General features: G+C 35.2%; 1 protein-coding gene across 2 annotated transcripts in view; it reads right to left on the bottom strand.

Annotated features, from left to right (window-relative positions):
* Positions 1-494: 494 nt before the first annotated feature.
* Positions 495-24,550, bottom strand: part of LOC109066172 (adhesion G protein-coupled receptor E3-like) — a 39,035-nt gene continuing 14,979 nt past the window's right edge. Inside the window, exons 3-16 of one of the 2 annotated variants that reach the window (XM_042717269.1) lie at positions 17,790-18,167; positions 17,634-17,690; positions 12,509-12,540; positions 12,202-12,273; positions 11,873-12,062; positions 4,494-4,610; positions 3,957-4,138; positions 3,713-3,874; positions 3,432-3,638; positions 3,122-3,354; positions 2,916-2,982; positions 2,750-2,841; positions 2,501-2,663; positions 495-739 (exon numbers count right to left, since the gene is read on the bottom strand). In XM_042717269.1, coding sequence (XP_042573203.1) covers positions 647-739; positions 2,501-2,663; positions 2,750-2,841; positions 2,916-2,982; positions 3,122-3,354; positions 3,432-3,638; positions 3,713-3,874; positions 3,957-4,138; positions 4,494-4,610; positions 11,873-12,062; positions 12,202-12,273; positions 12,509-12,540; positions 17,634-17,690; positions 17,790-18,167 — 2,045 coding nt within the window. In that variant the 3' untranslated portion in view covers positions 495-646. Of the gene's footprint in view, positions 740-2,500; positions 2,664-2,749; positions 2,842-2,915; positions 2,983-3,121; positions 3,355-3,431; positions 3,639-3,712; positions 3,875-3,956; positions 4,139-4,493; positions 4,611-11,872; positions 12,063-12,201; positions 12,274-12,508; positions 12,541-17,633; positions 17,691-17,789; positions 18,189-24,550 lie in introns of both variants that reach the window. The other variant, XM_042717268.1, reaches the window with a different exon arrangement.

Here is a 24,550-nt window from a genome sequence, read left to right on the forward strand (position 1 = left end):
AAGGTCTTGTATTTTTCATTTAACTTATGTAATAAATAAAGACAATCCAACTCAAGTATTCAGACCTAAAACATAACCAACAACACACAAAAAACCTAAAGTTAACCACTTAGTCTGTCTGTTATAACTCAGTTACCACAGCCACACAAAACCTAAAGTTAACCACTTAAGGGTCAAGATCCCAACTAAAGCTAATACTGACCACTATAATGGTGACACACAAATTGTGATTGTATTCTTTGGTGATTCTGCTTGTTAAAATCAGGTGTCTTCAATAATAGTCAATCATCACTCAATCAAACACCTAATTATCTCATTAACTTCAACACTGCTTCAGTGTTACTTTTAACACTACTTCGGTGTTTATATGAGTCCACACTCAGAGTGTTAAATTAACACTGGGGATTTTGCTGTGTGTATATATATATATATATATATATATGCAGAATGATCTGAAACAAAAAAAAAAATAAAACAAAAAAAAAAAAAAATAAAGAAGCTATAAAATAAGACACTGTAGAATAACATGTTTTTCTTTCATTTGCAGAATGATCTGAGACTATAACATTTAGCATACAAAAAAATATATTTTGTTATATAAAATCAGCTGTATATTAATGGCACTTGAGCAGAATTTACTTATTACTTATTCAGTGGTTATTACTCTAAATGTGATGGTGTGGTCCTCTGTGTTGTTTGACCAAAGACATCTGAAGAACTTCCTGTACTGCTGCCTGACCTGGAAAAGAATGAAACGAGAGGAGCTGAGTGACTTCATGATATCAGTTTAACCTCTGAAACTCATGAACCAGAATGGAGTTTGTTTGGAATAAACAGGTTAGAAAAAGTGGGTTTTAGATACTAGATCTCCATTTTTAGAAACAGGAGTGAGTATTCAAATATTCATGCTTTCCTTTACTTCCATAACCCTTGCGGGATGATAAAATGTCTTATTAGGACAAAATGAAGAAGGAAAAAATAAAATAAAAAAAGATTTTAAACTCTGATGCTATCTTTAGAAAACAGAGCCTATTTTTGAAGTAGTTTTAAAATTTAAAGTCATTTTAAATTTGAATTTTTAACAGTAGGAGTTTGAATAATTTTAATTAATTTGAACATTCCATCACAGGAAGAAAATGGAAGAGTATAGGACATTGCACACTAAGTCCAAAATTTTCGTATGCTCTCTTTCGTATTCGTTATCCTAAAAATTTGTCACGCACAGAAACCTTGCACATTGAGTCTGATGTGTATTCATTAATCCGTAGTGAAAAAATTCACAAAACAGTAATAAATGGAATCTTCAAGCAGTGAGGATGATTTTGTTGTCCACTCTCTTCTTAAAAAGAGATAAAGAAAAGAAAATATTGGGTCCATCCAATCCCAAAATATAGAGAGAAAGGTATTAAGGAGCCATGGGATTATAGCGGGCGATTCAAAGTTTACTTCAGGATGTCAGGGGCTCAGTTTGGTGCTTTGCCTGCCATACTAGACCCACATATTAAAAAGAAGACCACCAATTTCTGTGAACTCATTGTGCAAGGATCTTTACAGGGCTTTGTGCTGCGAGACAAAGTGGATCAACTCGACAGTCGCCATTCTGGATTTTATTGTTCGCTTGTACGGTGGCTCTGAAATGTCAAAACACCTTTCAAAATTCTTGCTACAGATGCGAAAAAAACCCGCAGAAAATCAAACCCAATCTGAATTTTTTTATGACAGACGAAAATTTCAGAGGCAGTGTGTGAACATGATTGACACAGCATGACACCATTTTTTAACATGCAAAAATTTGGGACTCAGTGTGCAATGGCTTTAACAGTTTAAACAAACTGCCTCTGACATTCCTCTCTAAGACCCTGTTTACAATAATGCCTCTTCATTTTAAAACGGCATTTTAGAATGAAAATGATCCTCGTCTACACTGGCGTTTTCACTGCGTTTCAGAAATGATCTCCGTCTACACCAGGGATCTCCAACCCTGCTCCTGGAGAACTACCATTTGCAGACTTCAGTTCCAAGCCTGCTCAAACACACCTGTCTGTAATTATCAAGTATCACTAAACACCTTGATTAGCTGGTTCAGGTGTGTTTGATTGGGGTTGGAGCTGAAATCTGCTGGACAGTAGCTCTCCAGGAGCAGGGTTGGAGACCCCTGGTCTGTACTATACACAACTGAAAATTCATGTCACATGACCATTCATACAGGTAAAACCATAGTTATGTAAATATAGATCCCCTATTATTTAAATGGTGGATGCGTCTGCCTGCTTGGAGCGGTCGAATGGGGAATCTACCTATACATATGTCTACAACAATAAGCATGATGTTATTGTTTACACGGTCGTCAAGGATACGCAGAGCGAATGTGAGCAGCCACACAATTGTTTTCCAAAGTCTCCGTTTTGGTCAGTTTACACTTAGTCACAGATCACCAAAATAAGAACAGGACCTCAGTGAAAACATCCAAATTACACATGTAAACTGAGTGGTGTCTGACCTTATTATTGAGGACACAGTAGATCAGGAAGATGAAGGTTCCCTGCTGGGAGTTCAAGATCAGGAAGATGATCTCCAGCACCTTACTGCCATTAATAAAGAAACCCAAAATCCAGGGGCAACCAAGAACCACACACTGAGCCAGTGTTTTAAACACCATAATCCTGCAGAGAAACAGAGAAAGAATTAGTGTTAATGTGCCTTTATTGACTATGTGATTTTCTATAGAGTGATTAAATAATAATGTTACTTGGTTTGCTTAATCTGTGAAACATCAGCATTGAGACTTTTGAAAGCAGAGTTCAGACTGATGATGATGTTGATGAAGAGAATTGTGTTTAACTGCAAAGTAGAAGAGTAATTAATCACCTTGATTTCCTTTTAATATAAATAAAAGTCATGAGAAATGTTTTTACCGCTAGTATGACACAAACAGGACCCAGAAAACTCCAGATGAAGCCTTTATCCATTTTAATCCAGCAGCTGTTTAGAGAAAAATCAATATAACTGAATGAATTTGTCAGAAATATTATTTCAGGTGTTGACTGGTGAAATATTGCAGATTTTAATCTTGTGTGTGACACTGATACAGCCTGTGTCTATATTTTATCAGATCACTCACTGTTTGCTGCCATAGCCTTCAGGAACCAGACCGACAGACACACACACCACAACCAGAGCAACCACATATCCAATCACACACAGGAATCCAGTGCTAAGCACCTTCCTCTTTTTGGAGCTGATCTGTGATAGGTTCTTCACACAGATGAAGAGCAGCACACCTTCAATGAACATCCACACAAAGGCGGAGAGAAAGAGGAAGTGCAGAAGGCCTGAGATCACGGCACACAACACCTGGAGATCATGAGAGATGGTTATGATGATTCTCAGTGCTGCTGTACTGAGCTGTAGGGCTCCTTCATCATTCTCACCTGCTGACGCCGTATGAGGCTCAGGAACTGCTGTGTGAGCAGCAACAGAAGGTGAGCCAGCAGAAGACTGATGCAGATGTTGATTCGAGCCACATTATTCACTAAAGGACTCCACTGACAAAGGGCAAAGGTCAACAGGGCCAAACTGAAGAACACCAACCCCACGATCACACACACCAAATTCAACAGATCCAGCAGCGGGTCACTCTGAGAAAACATGTCAGAGTTCATGAGAGCCAAATCTGTGCTTTTCTTCAGTGTTCACTAGAAATGTTCTGTACCTCTGTTGGGCGGCTGGTTTGCATGATGAGAGTGAATGTGGACAGATGAACACAGGAACACACAGTGTAGCTGCTGTTGGTCTCTAAAACAGAGCAACCATCTACAATCCACTTGCTGATATTCCAGTACACACAGGACAGAGAACCACTGGGATCAAACTCCTGAAAAAAAAAACACTAAATATTAGATGTTTTCAGATGTTCATCAGTTCTTAGGTTGGACAAACACATTTCAGTCTCTCACTCTGATGTGTCTGAAGGTGAAGTTGACTGGTTTGGTGAGTTTAGTATTGGTGGTTTTGGGAAGAGTAGCTGAGATCACAGTGGACATCATGGTTTTAATTGTGTCATTTGATGTGTAGAAGAAGTCTGACTTCAATAGATTCTCCATCGTGACGTAGCTCATGAAAGCCACAGCAGCTGATCCTGTGTGACAGAAACAGAGAAAGAAACTTACATTAAATACTATATCAGGGGTATCGAATGTCAGTCCTGGAGATCCGCAGCCCTACAGAGTTTTTCAACCCTAATCAAACACACCTGAACCAGCTAATCAAGGTCTGAAGCATTATTAGAAAGCTACAGGCAGGTGAGATTTGATTAGGGTTGGAGCTGAACTCTGCAGGGCTGCGGCTCTCCAGGACCGGAGTTCACCACCCCTGTACTATATGCTACAATAACAACAACAACAGCAACCAAAAAGTAAGTAAATGTGGTTTAGTGGTAATGGTATAATGTATCTTCCCACATCTTTTAAATCAAACTAAAACATTTCACATACTTTCAGTGTTGTTCTTGGATATCCCAATGAGATCGATGTCCACAGAAGAATTTGTCGTGTCAAGTCGAGGGATTTTATCTAAGGTGACCTTTGGTCCAACCATGAAGACTTGACCCTCTGATTAAACACAAACAAGCAGTTATGTGGTAATTAATTGTATGTACTATATATATATATATATATATATATATATATATATATATATATATATATATATATAAATATAAATATATATACACACACACACACACACACACACTTTATATATACAAATGAAAGTTCACTTAAATCATTTACTTTGCAAAGTACTTTGCAAAGGGAAATGTCTGATTTGGTTTTAACCATTCTAGTCTAATTTAATCTACTATTTGAATACATGTAAATGTAAAAAAATAAAAATAAAATAAATTCTCATTATTATTGTCTTTCCTGTGTGACCTAGTTTCTGTCTCCCCTTTGATTTCGCCATTTGATTCACCTGTGTCTCATTAATTATCATCATTTGCCCTCCTATTTAAGTTATAGTCAGTTCACTGTTTCTTGGTCCTGTATTGATGTTATGTTCTCTCTATGTGTGACGAGAGGTGATGAGCCTCTGCTGTGCGACAATCGGACGGTCGGATTAATTTCTGACATGTCAGAAATTTTGACACCCTTCATGAGGGTATCGCACAGTTGAAGTGGAACTATGTATGAACCGACTAAACTCAGTGTTTTTTTCCTTCACTGCATCTGCGTGAAAACAGAAATGAAACCATGGTGACATGGCATGTGATTTGGATTGAAACAATGGAGGCCACACTGTTCCGGTTATAGTGTGAGCAGTCAAGACGCAGCTTGACGATCGGGCCGTATAGTGTGAGCACATAAATCCTGTGCTTTGGCTTGACATTACATGTGATTTACTTGTGCAGTGAGAGTTGGTATTTACCAAAACGTTGCAAAAATCACACAGTGTATGCCCAGCCTAAGGCTGCGGCTGGAAGTCAGTTGTAGTTTTAGGCCCGGTCCACACTGAGACAATTTGGTATCACTTTATAATAACGTTCAGTTGTAAGTCATTAATAAGTGGTTAGTTAATGATGAACTAATCATTTACAAAAATATATAGATGATTAGCAAGTGACATGCTAACATTTTATATATGTTTTGTAAATGCTGTTACAAGTCATTTACAAGTGATTAGTAAATAATGAACTAATCATTTATGAAACATGACTATGTGTTCATAAATGATTAATAAGTGATATGTAAATTATTTATTAATGTTTTGTAGATTCAGTTATAAGTAATTTTCGAGTAATAAGATAATGATTAACTAATCGTTTAAATGACTATACGTATCATAAATGTTCAATAAATTGTTACTTTTTTGAATGTTTTGTAGATTCAGTTATAAATTATGTACAAGTGATTAGATAATGATAAACTAATAATTTACAAAACATGACTATACGTTTATAAATGATTATTAAGTTATAAGCCCGCAACAATTTACAAATCTGTCTTAAGTTATCTTTAAAAAAAATAGCGTATTATAAAAGGATCAAACAGATCCTTAGTAAATGGTTATGAAGTTACTAGTTAATATATTATTAATCACTGAAATGTCAATGTACCATTATCTCAATAAACAATTGTTAATCATGAACAAATGATGATCAAAACATTAGTAAATGATAAGTATATCATATTTTGATGCATCGTTAAGGTTGTAAGTTGGTTGGTTAAAACCCACGAAAATGCAATTATGCTAAAGCTATTTTTTTTAAGAATAATAAATTAATAGTTGTCAAATGAATAAACATTTTAAAATGACTTAAAGTAAGGGGATTGCAATGCGTTAAGTCCTTTCACTCATCAGTGCAGACTTGTGTTCTGTGTGGGATCTAGTGATGTGAACTGGTTTTACCTTCCACTGAAGCTCACATCAGGTGCACAGAGTTAAAGACTCAATGTGTTTCAGAGAAGACAGCTGTCTATACCCTCAACAGTCAGTACTTAGTACTCACTACAAAGTGTTCAACACCTGTTATAGATGATGTGTAAACGCATGAATAAATCATTTACAACCCTTTCTGCATCCCCTAATCTAGTGTAAACTATTCATCACTTGTAAATGTGTAACATATCATTTGTAGACCTTTCTTACCTGTTACACATTATTTGTATATGTACACAAGTCATTTATAACACTTTCTGCATCCCCTAATCTAAAGTGTAAACTATTCATCACTTCTAAATGTGTTACATATCATTTGTAGACCTTTCTTACCTGTTCCAATTATTTGTATATGTATACAAGTCATTTATAACACTTTCTGCATCCCCTAATCTAAAGTGTAAACTGTTCATCACTTCTAAATGTGTTACATATCATTTGCAGATCTTTATAAATTATGTACAAACTGCAGTTTGTAAATTTACCATGTATTTGCCATATGCAAAGGTTGTGGTATGTCTTTTAGTTACAGGATATACAAATCTATACAAATCCCTTATATGATAATTAAATTATAAATATTTTTTATGCAAATATATTTTACTATTATATAGATATATTTGAGCCCCTAACACATCCCTTATACACGACGTTTTAGCCACTTCACAAAAATAAAAAAGCAATATAGATATATTGACAGTGACTATTAATATACTATTGTATAAAAAGATCATTTTAAGCTCCCTACTCCACTCTATAATCTTAAACATAACCATTTTGACAATATACAAAGTGTAACAGGCAGATAAATGTACGTTAGTCACAATAATTTATTTAAAACATTACAAAAAGCAGTATAAAGAACAGATAAAACGATGCGTGTGCTACATTACCAGTGATCTGACAGCAAAACAATTTTGTGTGAGTTACAGAATGAAATTAAGTGTTTAACCACTACAAACATTCTCCTGATCTGCATTTCCATCCTTCAAAGCGTCGCGCCGCATCTCACTCAAAACAATTTGGCATGTCGCAAACAATCTATGGTGGTCGCAAATCACAAGTGACAGCCAATAAGGGAGAAAGGAGCAAGGTTTGACGTCAATGCCGCAAACCAGTGTCGCTGTGTAGGAGCGCCAATTTTGAAAGTTTTAATGGATGAGACGGCAGCTATGTACTGTTATTAATGTATAATGATTATATTACGGAAAACAAATCTTTTTCTCACACGGTGGTATCGTACGACTTCTGAAGACTTGGAATAAAATGCACAAAATAATGGACTACATTTATGGTGCGTTTTCATGTTATGGTGAGCAGCTGTCCCAAGGGAAACAAAATAAAAAATAAACAATTAAGTGCTGATTAAATGGTGACAGAGTGTTCATTTATTTATTTAAAAAAAAATTAAGTTCAAGCTTGGGTAAAGTGATGGAATGAGATGGATCATGTAACGGGAAGATCTGCAAGCGATATGTAACACATTTACAAGTGATGAATAGTTTACACTTTAGATTAGGGGATGCAGAAAGTGTTATAAATGACTTGTGTACATATACAAATAACTTGCAACAGGTAAGTAAGGTCTACAAATGATATGTAACACATTTACAAGTGATGAATAGTTTACACTTTAGATTAGGGGATGCAGAAAGGGTTGTAAATGATTTATTCATGCGTTTACACATATAACAGGTGTTGAACACTTTGTAGTGTTTACTAAGTACTGACTGGTGAGGGTATAGACAGCTGTCTTCTCTGACACACATGGAGTCTTTAACTCTGTGCACCTGATGTGAGCTTCAGTGGAAGGGGTTCACTTCATCACTAGATCCACACACTCCACACAGAACACAAGTCTGTGCTGATGAGTGAAAGGATGTAGCGTGAACCAGACAAATTAAAGATTAGATCGGGAGCCTGGTTGAAACATGAGCCGAATTCCACAGAAAGGCAGGATGTTGTAAATCAACTCCTAGCACCACAGTCTGATAACCAACCAACTCTTACAGAGAAACAGCTTTCAACATTAACACCATTAGAACAATTATTGACAATTTCAGTTCGAAGAAGAGACTGTCTAATTTGGGGCAAGTAATCGAAGAGATGGACAGTCTGACCCTCACATGTAAAGCCATGAGAGTAAACAAGATCGTTGGATTGACTTCCCCCCACCTAGCAGAACCAGACTGAAATTCCTAAGGAGACCGGTTAACCCCTCTGGTCTTCACAGGACATATCCTTACTCCCCAGAATGGCACAGAGAATGCCTTCCAATGCATAAATCCACCAAAATGAAATCAGAAAAGACTTCTAAATGGATATCAGTCCATTGCTTAACTCCATATCATACATGAACCCACACATTTGATTATAATGTTTCTAATCACTTATTGTGTGTCTTTTTAAATAACTCTTGAATAGCTTAAGGGATCATATTCATGTTTAGTATGTGTGTGTTCGAATCTTCTTGCTTGAAACGTTTCTGACCATCAGTTATTTGTCAAATGTATCATATTCTTGTTATAGGAATCATGTCCAAATTATACCCTGCAAGAGCGGGGAAAATTCGGACCATGTGCTTGATAAGATAACATATGATTTATGAATGGGTGGGACAAACAATGCAACACCCCGAGAAAAGACAATATCTAATTGGTCAAGACAACATTTGAGGTGTGGCCAAAATGCCAGTTTAAATACTCAGGACACCATCAAATTTTGCTTTTAGCTTTTAGCTTCCGTTTAGCTTTTGCTATCAGTCATGCTGGCTTTTAGCCTCTGCTTATAGCTTTAGCTGTTAGTCATGCTTTTAGTCATCACTTTTAGTGTTCTTTGAGCGCGGTTCCAGCGTGCTTCGGCCTGCACGCCTGCTGCTACTTAGCCACGATGAGAAGAAACACCACCTAGTCTCGTCAAACTTTACTTCTGTTCTTTTACTTTAGTTTCTTTTCTTTTCCGTTTGAGAGTTTCGTGTTCTGAGTTAAGTTTTGTAACACCGTGTCTCCGAGTCTGACCTCGAGTGCCCGTCTGAAACTTCAGCCAGCCCACAACTCCGCATCGCCCAACCACGGGCTTCCCAAGACGTCACTTCAACGACTACTGAACTTCCAGCCAATCAGCAACCTCGGGAAACCCCCTTTTCAACGACAACAAAGGGAACCCCGTTACACAGGCATCACAAGTAACGTACCTCCAGACTCTGATCTGTACTGGTGTTATCTAATATAATTTTAACCTCATTGATGAACTCAGTGCGAGGGTTAATTAAGTGATTGATGGTTGTTCATGTCTATGCAATTTCACATATTGCTGTAAACTTAGGATTTCACATTCTCATCCTCTTAAACTCATTCTTTCCTAACTTTCTATCTTCCTGCAACTTGTGTGAATGTGTGAGTGCGTGTGCTTATGTGTTAGAATAGTTTATATGTCTTAGATTTATCTAATAAAGCCTTATTCATATTGAAAAGAGAAGTATCTTGTGTTTTGTGCTCACAAGCTAATGTCTTAAACTGCCGATCTTGTTACTGTGCTAATTAATAGTGTTTTCACTATACTTTGGATATTAATATCCAGCGCAGATTTGATGTTAAACGGCTCGTTCAGTGAATCGCTGGCCGTTTCAGTGATCAGCCGTGAAACAGTGATTCTGTTCAAATTCCCTTTAAAATCTTAAATGATTCCCTTTGAGCTAAATTGACCTGTTTCCCTTACAGGATTTAACACAAGCCACTGGAATCACCTGACTAAGGCATTTATAAATGTTTATCAACTTCAAAACAAATGAATTACTCTTCTTAAAAATAGTGCTTTAACATACCTGCATGTTTGTGCTTTTGAACACGGACCAGCTAACAAATTTGCCAATAAATCATATACTGATCATTTACTAATGGTTTATTCATCATTTGTTCATGATTAACAATTGTTTATTGAGATACAAAACAATTTTGACATAAATACTTCAATGATTTATAAGTGATAAATAATGTATCAACTAATAACTTATAAACCATCTACTAATGATCCGTTTGATTTATTTCATGATTTGAACTTTTTTTAAGATAACTTACAACACATTTGTAAATTGTAAGCATACCACTCATTAATCATTTATGAACATATAGTCATGTTTTGTAAAATGATTTGTTCATCATTAACCAATAACTTATAAGTGACTTATAACTGAATTAATAAAACATTACTAAAATGTTAACTTATTATTTATTAATCATTTATGAATGTATAGTCATGTTTTGTAAATGATTAGCTCATCATTAACTAATAATTTATAAATGACTTATGACAGAACGTTATTATAAAGTGTTACCGACAATTTTTTATCGAATAGGTGTTTCATCCACACGGATCTGCTGTTTTCGGAAGGTGAAACTGCTATTTTTTGTAAGAGTGGATAAATCTGAAAACGCCGTCTTTGCGTTTTCGTGTGGATGGGGCCATCCGTATATTTTCTGAAACGATGATGTCATCACCCCACGTGTCGACCCTAGTCAGACACCGCTATGTGACGTAAGAGCAACGACAACAATGGTTTGTATACAGCGCGCAAGGTTTATGCGCATGCTCCAAGTCTTCTTCATTTTTAGTGTAGCTCTGTGGCAAAATTACAGGGCCACATATTGATCTGACATGTATACTACTTTGTTTTCAGTCGGTTTCACTGGTTTTGTGTGGATGCAGATATTTCTTGATAAAATGCCGTGTGGACGTGATTTTTTTTTTTTAGAATGAGGGAAAAAAAGATCGGACTGGGGTAAGCTCCGGCTTCGTGTGGACGTTGCCTTAAGGGGATAGTTGTGGATCTTGTGTGTAACATAATTCTTGAGTTTTTTCTTTCTTTCAGTGATTCTGCTTGTTAAGAGCAGATGTTCATCATTAATGCTCAATCATCACTTAATTAATCACTTAATTACTTCATTAACTTCAATACTGCTTCAGTGTTACTTTAAACACACTGCTGGTTGTTCCCATATAAAAATAGAGCCGTGTTAATTTAACACCAGGGATTTTGCTGTGTGTCTTGCAACTGTTGATTGTTTTGTGCTCAAGGCAGAAAATATTCAAAAAACACACTGTGGTCTCCACAAACCATTAACTTCTCACTGTAAGAGAATCTGTGTTTAATTTTGTAGTTTCTTTTTTTTCATGGTTTGTCATGAAACTACCTACCCACGCCGCCAAATAATTTGAAAGATGAATTTGCATCAAAATGCTGACCTTTGACATGCGAAAAAAAATAAATAAATTGCAGGCAGTGTTTCCTGCTCTTTTATAAGTTTATAACACAATTAATTAGTTACTGTAGCTGCATGTGTTGCTGTCTATCCCAACAATGCTCTCTAGACTAAATAAAGTAATTGACGTCATATATAATCTGAGTTTCATTATCAATAATAATTGTGTTTCCACTTACCTACAGCAGGAAGAGTAAAACTGACACTGTCACTTGTGTCTGTCGGCTTCACTAATGTAGAAATCAGTTTCTCACTGGTTTTTAACACAAGGTTTCCGTGGGAGGCTAGTTCAGCTTGGCTTGCTGTTGATAATGACTCTAAAATCTTCTCTGAAGCGTTGAAGGCCACAGTCAAAATGTTTGTCACAGTCTAATTTATTGATCAGAAAAATGCAGTCCGATACAGTTACTGTTCATGTAAATGTAAAGAAAGCCAGCACTGCTCTGTTTGTCATATATTATCTAAATTAGATATTCTTAATTTTATACATTTTCTCCTGAAGACTTACATTTAAAGGAAGCACTGTGATGTTCTCGATCTGCTCAAGCAGATTTTGAAAACATCCTCCAGGGGTCTGACTCTGAAATCACAACCGAGTTTTATACAGTAAATAAAACACACTCTGTGATTTTAATCATGCTTTGCAATATTAATAGCAAACAAATGTAAGTTTGTGCAAGTAACCATCAACAATAAATAGAAAAGCACATTCATATTTCAAATATCTGACAATGCACATCTTATGCCGTCTGTACTATTATTCATAGAAGCTGTGAGTCCAACTCTAAAACTTCAATTTCAGAAACTCAACTTACGTTGCATTCTTCTGGCAGCGTTATATTTATAACTGCAATGACAGAAATCAGCATGAAGACAATATTAATACAAAACAGCAAATGATATAGATGTCATTTGTGCAAAATTATTAAAGCACAGATTAAAAATAAATGATGCAACTTCACTATAAAACCCGACAAGTAACTTAACTCAAACCGTTTGAGTAAACAGATATGCTTAAAAACCTGACAAGTTAGGTTTACTCAAACCGTTTGAGGCAACCGATTGCCTTAAACCATTTAAGTTTTAAAATTAATACACTGTAAAACCTGACAAGTCACAGTAACTCAAACCGCTTGAGTAAACAGATTGCCTTTACTTAAACCATGTAAGTTTTAAAACTTTGCAATTATGTCATCAAGTGATTAATTAAGTGCTGATTGAGCTTTAGTGATGAACAGCTGCTGTTAACAAACAGAATCACCAGCTCCGCTTATTAATAACCAGACTGACTTTATTTCTGTCAGACGTCTACAGAAGATCTGATTGAGAATTAACTAAGGTTTACATGTTGATTTATTGTTTCATTTGAAGTAACCATGTTAGAGATCAGTGTTTGCTTTAGTTGGGCTCTTGACCAAAACCAAACCAAACTGTTTGGGAAATTCTTTATATTAACTGATTATCACAGAACCACTGACTCTTAGAATCACTTTTACTGTAATCAATCCAACTAATTACACAACACCTATTTCATCAGAGATTAGACTCCAAACAGTTCAATAATCAATGATTATCACCACCAATATACAGTATAACAACCAACATCTAGGTACAGGTTAGATAAAAAAAGCTAACCTGAATGCACTGTAAGTTGCTTTGGATAAAAGCAACTTCTAAGAGCGTGAGTGTGTGTATAACACCTGATGATATTTTCTCTGGGCTCTTGAGTTACAACAAATGGTTACAACAGCCAGAGAAAAAACTAAGACAGAAATCAAGGGTCAAGAGCCCAACTAAAGCAAACACTGATCTCTAACATGGTTACTTTAAATGAAAACAATAAATCAACATCTAAACCTTAGTTAATTCTCAATCAGATCTTCTGTAGACGTCTGACAGAAATAAAGTCAGTCTGGTTATTAATAAGTGGAGCTGGTGATGCTGTTTGTGGGGTTGTTTAATCAGATCTTGAGAGATTTAATGTATTTTATTTCAGTTTATTTTATCTAAGGCTGTGTCTGAAGTCAGTTGTAGTTCTTGTGTTTCTTTTCTTCAGTGATTATGTTTGGTAACAGCAGCTGTTCATCACTAATTCACAATTATCACTCAATTAATCACTTAATTATTTAATTGCAATGTATATCTTCTTTCAGTGAACTCAACTGAATTAAGTTCAGAGTACTCATAACTGTTAGTTTTAAAACTTAAATGGTTTAAGGCAATCGGTTTCCTCAAACGGTTTGAGTTAACATAACTTGTCAGGTTTTAGTGAGGCTGTGTCTGAAGTCAGTTGTAGTTCCTTTCTCTCTTTTCTTCAGTAATTCTGTTTGTTAACAGCAGGTGTTCATCACTAATGCTCAATTATCACACAATTAATCACTTAATTACTTAATTGCAATGTATATCTTCTTTCAGTGAACTCAACTGAATTAAGTTCAGAGTACTCATAACTGTTAAGTTTTAAAACTTAAATGGTTTAAGGCAATCGGTTTCCTCAAACGATTTGAGTAAACCCAACTTGTCATGTTTTTAAAGATATTTGCTTACACAAAAGGTTTGAGTTACGTTACTTGTCGGGTTTTACAGTGTGTTAGTTTTAAAACTTAAATGGTTTAAGGCAATCGGTTTCTTCAAACGGTTTGAGTAAACCTAACTTGTCAGGTTTTTAAGGATATCTGTTTACTCAAACGGTTTGAGTTAAGTTACTTGTCGGGTTTTACAGTGTAGTTGTGAGTACTCTGAACTTAATTCAGTTGAGTTCACTGAAAGAAGATATACATTGCAATTAAATAATTAAGTGATTAATTGAGTGATAATTGAGCATTAGTGATGAACACCTGCTGTTAACAAACAGAATTACTGAAGAAAATAAAGGAACTATACTGTAAAACCCGACAAGTAACTTAACTCAAATCGTTTGAGTAAACAGATTGCCTTGATTTAAACCATGTAAGTTTTAAAACTTTGCAATTAAGTAATTAAGTGATTAACTAAGTGCTGATTAAGCATTAGTGATGAACAGCTGCTGTTAACAAACAGAATCACTGAAGAAAACAGAAACACAACTGACTTCAGACACAGCCTTAGATGAAATCAACTGAAATAAAAAACAAAAAACCCAACAACATATTAAAAAACAACCACACAAACACCATCACCAGCTCCACTTATTAATAACCAGACTGACTTTATTTCTGTCAGACGTCTACAGAAGATCTGATTGAGAATTAACTAAGGTTTAGATGTTGATTTATGGTTTCATTTGAAGTAACCATGTTAGAGATCAGTGTTTGCTTTAGTTGGGTTCTTGACCCTTGATTTCTGTTTTAGTTTTTTCTCTGGCTGTTGTAACCATATGTTTCTAAAACATATTTGTTGTAATTCGAAAGCCCAGAGGAAATATCATCAGTTGTTTTATATATATACATGCACGCACTCACTCACACAATTAGAAGCTGTTTTTATCCAAAGTAACTTACAGTGCTTTCAAGCTAACATTTTTTACCTAATCTGTTCCTAGGTGTTCGTTGTTATACTGTATATTAATAATGATAATCATCAATTATTGAACTGTTCCGATGAAATAGGCGTTGAGTAATTAGTTGGATTGATTACAGTAATAGTGATTCTAAGAGCCAGTGGTTCTGTGATAATCAGTTAATATAAAGAACTTTCCAAACAGTTTGGTCCTCTAAGGTGTCCATTAGTCACACACAGATATAAATAATCAGCATATGAACCTCAACAATGGTGACCATAAAAATAAATAAATAATAAAAAATGCAGCAGAGCATGCTGGGAGCCATGGATGAGTTTTGTACTACAATAGTACCTAGCATGCATTGCAGGAAGGTTTTTTTTTTCGTCACCATTGTTGAGGTTCATATTCTGATTATTGATGTCTGTGTGTGACTAATTGCTGCCATAAAAGAAAGATGTATGCATACAAAGTGTTTGGAAAGTCCTTTATATTAACTCATTAGCTTTTATTTCAATCAACCAAATTAATTACACAACACCTATTTAGTCAGATTTTGGACTCTGAATCGCTCAATGATTGATGATACCTGATAATATTTTCTCTGGATTTTTGAGTTATAATAAAATATAACAAAACAACAAATTTAAAATAAACCAACAAAACAAAACACTGATTTCTAGCATAGTTACTTAAAATGAAAACATAAATCAACATCTAAACCTTAGTTAATTCTCAATAAGTTCTTCTGCAGAGGTCTGACAGAAATAAAGTCAGTCTGGTTATTAATAAGTGGAGCTGGTGATGCTGTTTGTTAACAGCAGCTGTTCATCACTAAAGCTCAATCAGCACTTAATTAATCACTTAATTACTTAATTGCAAAGTTTTAAAACTTACATGGTTTAAATCAAGGCAATCTGTTTACTCAAACGGTTTGAGTTAAGTTACTTGTCAGGTTTTACAGTGTACTTCTATAAATAATAACTCAATCTTAATAGATACTTGAGTAAAAAAAGTATCCAGTGAAAAATAAAAAATAAAATAATAATAATAATAAATATAATATTATATTAATATACTATTTTTATAATTAAAGTGACATTTATGTAAATTATTATATTATTAGCATATTAAGATATTTTTGCAACAAACAGAATAATAAAGTATTATTTCTGGCATATCACTGCATGTCTTTTGCTTTGTATAATAATGTAAAGTGTAAACAGCTACATTTGGCTTATTAGACGATTTCAGAAAGTACACCTGCAGAGTTTTGCGCTTGAATGCATTTCATGGGAACCACTGACACAGAGAAGAAAAGAGTAAAAACTCTCTGTGCTCACACTCATGACAAGACCCGGTTCTGGGGTGCTTCTGAAATGTGACGCAACAAAGCCTTGTTTACTAAAACCACGTGGCTTTAATGTGCCAGTTTGATGCATGTTCTGAACAACTGGTTCAAAACAAATGTTTTGTAAGGTTTCAAAGCTTCACAAAGCAGTGTTTCGAAAGCACACTTGATTTTGCTCCATCTCAGATCACATGCACAGAAAGCTGCCTGGGGAACAGCATCTCTTTCACAGCTCAATACACTTTTAACTATTTTCTTTTTTTCTTTTAGTATCAAGCACAAAGAAAACCCTGCACAATTAATTCCATATTGAAACTTATTTATTGTTTGTTGCACATTTTTGTTCCAACCCTGGTCTAGTGCATAATGTACAACTAAAAATATCTCTAGTTGTTACACCAAAAAATTACACATGAAACATATGTAATATGATTTCGTCTTGATTGTGATGTGCAAATCCTTCTTGTAATGTAGAATTCAAGGATAAATAAACAGAGAAAGCAGTGTAACCATTAGATCTCATGCTAACTGATAGTGGTGGCACCTGGAGGCAGATGTTTGTACTGCTAATGTTTTTTAATGTTTGTAATTTTCCTCCCTTTCCGTGTTGCCTCTTGTGGAGAAAAATAAAAGGTATTTGAAGAGAGAAAAAAAAATGAAGAGAGAAAAATATTAGAACTTAGGTTCAGGAAGGATCCTATACACTATACCCCCCCCCCACACACACACACACTTTGATTTTATTTTATTTTTTTCCCTTGTTGTGGTTAAGTGCTGCTTCCATATGAATGTGGATGAACAAAAACTAGTTTGTAGAAATTTAAGGTAAAACAAATAAATAAATAAATAAAAACAAAAAAACAAACAAAAGTAACACAAATCTAATATCACTCAGTCTCCATGCAGTCTTTTCAGAATCTGTGAACAATCATACCATCATACTCATGCATTGGAGATCCACTAAAATGGAAATGTCTGCAATGGTCTGCAGCTGTGCATTTCACACACTATTTAATCCCTCAACTTTACACAAACACACCTGTTCATTTCTACAGATCCACAAACATTCAGTCAAAACACAATCAACAGAGGAAACATCAGACTACATTACCAGCTGGGCTCGTCTCTGGTGTGACTGTTGTATGAGTGCTGCTGATGTTAGTAACAACTGAAAAAAATAAAGACTAATTACTAATAACTTATTAATGAATATTAATGAATCAGCAATTACACAAATAATAAAAAGAGCTGATGTAAATATAATTACCTGCACAGTATGCTAAAGGGCATTCATTGGGACGAACAAGCTCATAGACATAATAATTGCCTGGACAGGCTTTGACTTTCATGGGGTAAGACCCGTAATAGCAGCAGTAATTGATCCAGTGACCGCAGACATCTCGAGTGACGACTCCATCATGTACTGTTGGGTGTCCACCACGAATCCACAGTGGGGCAGCAGTGCCACAGCTGTACTGAGCAACACATGTGTCTGGGATCTGAGCGCTCAGACCGTTAATGAAGAGACGATACCAGCCACTCCAGGTGGCAGACTCGTCACACATGTTGGAATATGTATTACTGGTGGATCTCCATGGATCGTCCAGCACAGTGTAGTTGTAGCAGGGGTCAACAGAAGGATACGCTGCAAAAAATAAAAAATCATCTAAAAAAAAAAATTACATTTTCAGCTGTTAGAGGAAATGTCTGTTACATAGAAAATTACTGTTAAATTAAAGTCATAGATAATCTTATTTAAAAATACAGTGAAAACAGTAATGTCATTGTCATTTGGCTTAAACCACAAATATATATATATATATATATATATATATATATATATATATATATATATATATATATATATATATATATATATATATATATATATATATATATATCTCAAGCTGATGACGCTGCCGTGAGAGGTTTGGCACGACATGCAACGGCACCGTCGAAGTCTCTGTCTGGCCCGGGTGAAATAATTATAATGCTATATTTCTTCATTAAATAATTTATAAAGTAATTTGAAAACCTTGTTTGAGAAGTAACTTCACAAACAGCGGGAGTTAATTACAGATCGCTCTCTCTATTTCTCTCTCAAAATACACTAATGGATTCAAATCACCACACATCACGTCTGTCTATAAGCGAGCTACACAGGTGACAGGAATTGTCACTTGTACAGTTGAGGTAGTGTCACATCGTCACGAAAGTTTATGAATTGCATTACCTTTTGATTCTTGCCCGTATTTAACCATTTAGCGTTAGCGCTCCGTTTGCAGTGCGTATGCGGTGTGTATTTTTTTCTGCACTCATGTTAACAAATTGTTGACAGAAAACGTTCACACTGCACACAGTTGCGGCCCTGCAGCGCGTCTTCAGTAGTGTAGAGATCGTTTCCGCACTGAGTCTATTGCTGCACTACAAGCGCTGAATTAAAATAACAGCGCATTGTTACAGTGAGCAGATATTAGCTGTTTTTATGCTGAGATAATCAAAAGTTTCTCTAATCACAATCAAAGTAACTTTCTGTATTTACATGTCTAGGTTTTGCATAATCAATCCTGTGAAAAAAAAGTGCTGCTCTAATAGTTACTGTGAATTAATTTTAAACACAAAGGAAATTTTTTTTTTTTTTTTTTTTTTTTTTTTTTTTTTTAGTCAGACACACACAGACATCAAGAACCAGCATATGAATCTCAACAATGGTGGCAATCAACAAAACGTTTCATGCTGCAATGCATGCTGGGTTACACCATAGTAAAAACTCCCATCATGCACTGCAGTATGAAAAATTATTGTCACCACTGTTGAGGATCATATGATAAGTGTCCATGTCTAAAAGCCTGATTTAACCAAGTCTCTTTTTCAATATTGAAGCATTATTGCGGCATGTTTAATAAGGTTTTTTTTTTTAGTTTAGTGTTAGCTGAGTATAAATCAATAAACAAAAGATATACCTTTCATGATGTTCATTCATCATGCATTATAGGCAGAAAGTGTACAACCACATGCAGAATGCATAAACGCTTGCCATAAAACAACATTGTAATTGCTTGAAAGCAAATTACTTTGAGTTAACGAAAGGGTCAAGAGCTCAAGTAATGCAAACACTGATCTCCATGATGGTGGCATGATTTTAACCACTAAAACATCAACATCTGATCCTCTGTAATTCTCAGAAAGAGCAGGTGTTCATCAGTAATGCACAATCATCATTTAATTATTCACTTAATTATCTCATTAACTTTAACTCTCTGAGGACTTGGTATATGACTTGAAGACTTGCATGTGACTTGAAAGTCCCACCTCTGGTAAAAAGTGATTCTCTATATTTACTCAATAAAGTTGTGTCAAAAGATTACAAGCAATATTATTAATTAAATTTAACACATTTTAATTAATTAGAATTAACCATTCAAAATGAGTAGAATACATTACAAAATTAAGTAAAATTTACACAAAAATATTGATTTCATTGGACAAAAAAACAAACAAAAACACTATGCTAAAGAATACTATGAAACACCCTGCGAAAACATTATACACATGCACATGACGTCAACCTTTTTACAAATTCACATTTTTTGTTGCTTACATAGATTTGATACAGGCATCATGTTCAAAAGGTTGTGTCTTAAGGCCCCCAAAACAGATTTATTGAAGACACCTAAAGTTCACGAACAGAATCACTGAAGGAGAAAAGGGTAAATTATTGGTTACCATTATAGTGGTCAGTGTTTGCTTTAGTTGGGCTCTTGACCCTTAAAATTTTAAACAGATTGTTTTTGTTGTTACTGTAGTTGTGATACAGCAGCTAGACAAGCCAAGAAGGAAATTAGATCAGGTGGTGTTATTCGTTTTGACATCATCATTGAGAAGCACCCGCCTGCAGATTGAGCTGGGGCGGCGCTACATGTGCAGCCCCACCCCATACCTAATCTGATTGGCTTGATTGTCTTTCATAGACATACATGATAAGAAATATGTGTGTAGTTGGTGTAGGACAGAGTATGTTGATTAAAAAGCTGAAAATGCTGTGCAGTTTTATAAAGCCTTCATTATATTGCACAGAAGAAAAAAAAACATTAGTCTGTAACTCTCCATGTCTGTGAAATGATTGTTTTGTTAAATTAAGCTTAACAGACGAACAACCCACCACATTTAGTAAATTAATTGGGTTTATTATCCACAGTGGGAGGATCAGGCCTTTAGATAGAAAAATGAATTATGAATTAAATATTTTTTGAAATTTTATTATTTCATATCATCAGAATATGAGAAAGTATTGTTTTAATTTATATAACATGACATATTGTTACATATAATAATCTGTAATGCAGTTGATAAATGACACTGCAATAATGTGCAGAGGTGGATAGTCCAGGGGTCAGAAAGTAAAAGTCCTGCCATATGTTTATTCCACCCATGAACTCAGCAGCTGATTTCACCAGAGGAATGAAGTCATTCTTCCAAGTCACAAACAAGTCTCAAGTTAAATCCCAAGTCCTCAAAGAGTTAAAGTTAATGAGATAATTAACTGACTAATTAAATGAAGATTGTGCATTAGTGATGAACACCTACTGTTAACAATCAACATCACTGAAGAAAAGAGAAACACAAGAACTACAACTGACTTTAAGCACAGCCTTGGATGTAATCAATTGAAAAAAAAAAAAAAAAAAAAAAAAAAAAAAAAAAAAAAAAAAAAAAAAAAACTTTGCCACCGTAATTGTGGTCAGTATTTGCTTCAGTTGAGCTCTTGAGGCTTTTAACAGTTTTGAAAAATCTGCTTCTAAGCAAATGCATTACTGTTTCACAGCAAACATTTGTGCAATGCTGAAACAAATCTTGAACTAGCAGGTATCCGAAGCTTTTGATGACTGTATGATCTTGATTTGAATTTCTTTATTATTTTTCAAAAAAGAGTGATATTTCATTATACATTACCATTATAATACTTTAATATTAAGAAAAAAAACCCTGCTTAGGCATTTAGCCATGAACATTTATCATGTGATCCTCAACAGTGGTGAAAATAATTATTCATACTGCAGTGCATTATGGGAGTTTTTCATGTATTGCAACAAGAAGCATTTTGTTGATTGTCACCACTGTAGAGATTAATATGCTGGTTCTTGATATCTGTGTGTGTTTAAAAAGCACTTGAGTTCAAATTTCTGTATGTGTTACACAGATTTAAAATTCATTCTCTGTAAATATTAAAGCAGTACTTTTTTTGCGTGCTGTAGTTTCACTGGGATGACCATTCAAAATCTAAACTTATGTAACAAACGAACATTATTTTGAACATAATCACACCAGCTCATTGTGACTATGTGTTTATTGTAGATCACTGATCGCTCTTTTCTACAACACCACATACAAAGCTACAGAGTGAGGTCTAGCACAACAAGTTCAGCTGCTGAGTTCATGGGTGGAATAAACATATGGCAGGACTTTTACTTTCTGACCCCTGGACTATCCACCTCTGATAATGTGTCTGTGTGCCATTTCAATTTTTATGAAACTTGAATTTTCTTTACTATATTGCAGTTTTCCTCCCCTTTATTTCAGGAAAATGTGCTGCTCCTCATTATTTTAAAGTATAAAATATTGAGATAAACTTTATAAAGTATCATCTATTTATATTAAATTAATATATTAAATGGGTATCTTCTCCGATACCCATTTTACGACCATTATTGAGCCGATTCTTTTCAATCAGCTGGAATGAATCAGGACATTCTACAAACCCGATTCCAAAAAAGTTGGGACACTGTACAAATTGTGAATAAAAACAGAAAGCAATGATGTGGAAGTCAAGTTAACAATAAACAACTGCATTATAGTAAAGGCTTTGTAAAACTGCACAGTATTTTTAGCTTTTTAATCAACATACTCTGTCCTACACCAGTTACACAACACATTTCTTATCAAGTATGTCTATGAACGACGATCAAACCAATCAGAGTAGGTATGGCAGTCCCGCCCCAGGTGCAGCCCCGTCTTGATCTGCAGGCTGCACCCGGGTGTACTTATCAGCATTTGATATGGGTTTCTGAGTTGGGTGTGTTTCTTAGCAATAACAGGCATCCTGTAGTTGTACAACATAAGTTCTGGTATTTTCAGCACAATCAGAGAAATTCTTAGAAGCACTTTTGATCAATACCTTGTCAAAAAAAAAGAAAATAATCTCTCATTTAGGCACAAGGACATCAAGAATCAGCCTGAGAACCTAAACAATGGTGACCATCAAAAAGCATGTTGCACTGCATTCTGGGTGCCACCAATCAAAACTCATTTATGGCTCCCATCATGCTTTGCAGCATGAATAAATTATGAGTAATAGTTCTTTAGTAGCTTGTTTTGTGACGCTTACAGTTCATCTGAATATGCTGTTTGTCACCATTTTTGAGATTCATACGCTGGTTCTTGATGTCACTGTGTGCCAACAGAAGGCTCCCCTATCTTTGTTTTAATCAGAATTCTTAAACGTTCGATTATACTGAAAAGTAGAGGTGTGCGATACCGCTAGATTTGGTATCAATCCGATACCAAGTAAATACAGGGCCAGTATCGCCAATACTGATACTTTTAATAATTAAGGTGGATGCGTCTTCAACCTAAATCTAAATGAATTTTCATGACTTTTACTTTGTTTTTGTGATTTGCATTTTGGGTTATTAATCAGTACTACAAAAGCTTTTGTTCAGAAACAACTTTTGGTTACTTCTGTTTTATTTAAATAAACAAAGTTACAAAATGATTACTTCACAAATATAAAAAATGTAAAAACAAATTCTCTTTTCAAGTAGCATGTTAACAAAAAATGCTCCTCTTTCTCTCTGCTGCCATTCTCCGCCTCTGACTGACTGCTGTTAGAAAATGCGCGGCTGAGCGGCGCGCGCGCCTGACTGCTGGTGGTAGCGCTAGTGGTGAGTCACGTGACGGTACAACACAGGAGAGGGGGAGGAGAGCAGTGTCAAGCACGAGCAGCACTCTTGAGAGCTTGCTCTGCTCTGTGACAGCAGCAGCATTTTGACAAACATGGCCAGGTCGCAAAATGAGAGAAACTGAAACTTAAGTATCGATATTTTCACGCTGGTATCGATCAATACCGATACCAACGTTGGTATCGATATTAGTATCGATCTGCCCACCTCTACTGAAAACTCCAGGTCTTTTATTGTTGAATCACAGTGCTGCTATAATGAATGTTAATTTAACTCAGAGATCAGGCTCTAAATGAGTTCAGATATTCAAGTAAAACAAAGATTATGTAAAAGCATAACCAACACCACCTGATCATCTTTTCTCTTAGCTTGTCTAGCCGTTATAACTGAGTTAAAACAGTAACACAAAATGTAATATTACAACATCAAGGGTCAAGAGCCCAACTAAAGCAAACACTGACCACTATAATGGTAACCAATAATTTACCCTTTTTTCCTTCAGTGATTCTGTTTGTGAACTTTAGGTGTCTTCAATAACTCTTTTTTTGGGGCCTTAAGAAACAACCTTTTGAACATGATGCCTGTATCATATTTATGTAAGCAACAAAAACGTGAATTTGTAAAAATGGTGACGTCAATTGCATGCATATAATGTTTTCGAAGGGTGTTTCATGATCGCCAACTACTGGCCTGGCATGCATAACATAGTATTCTTTAGCATAGTGTTTTTTTGTTTGTTTGTTTTTTACAAGTACACCCAGCTGCAGCCTGCAGATCGAGGCAAGGCTGCATCTGGGGCGGGGCTGCACGTGTAGCCCCGCCCCTTACCTACTCTGATTGGTTCGATCGTCTTCAATAGACATACATGATAAGAAATGTGTGTGGTTGGTGTAGGACGGAGTATGTTGTTTAAAAAGCTAAAAACGCTGTTCAGTTTTACAAAGCCTTCATTATAATGTACAGTTGTTTATTGTTAACTTGTCTCACTATGTCTGATTTATTATATCACGAGATGTTAGCTGCTGCAAGTTTAATCTTCTGGACCAGTCAAATTCACAAATGAATCATT

Source organism: Cyprinus carpio, chromosome B1, assembly GCF_018340385.1.
Source record: "Cyprinus carpio isolate SPL01 chromosome B1, ASM1834038v1, whole genome shotgun sequence".
Lineage (NCBI taxonomy): Eukaryota > Metazoa > Chordata > Actinopteri > Cypriniformes > Cyprinidae > Cyprinus > Cyprinus carpio.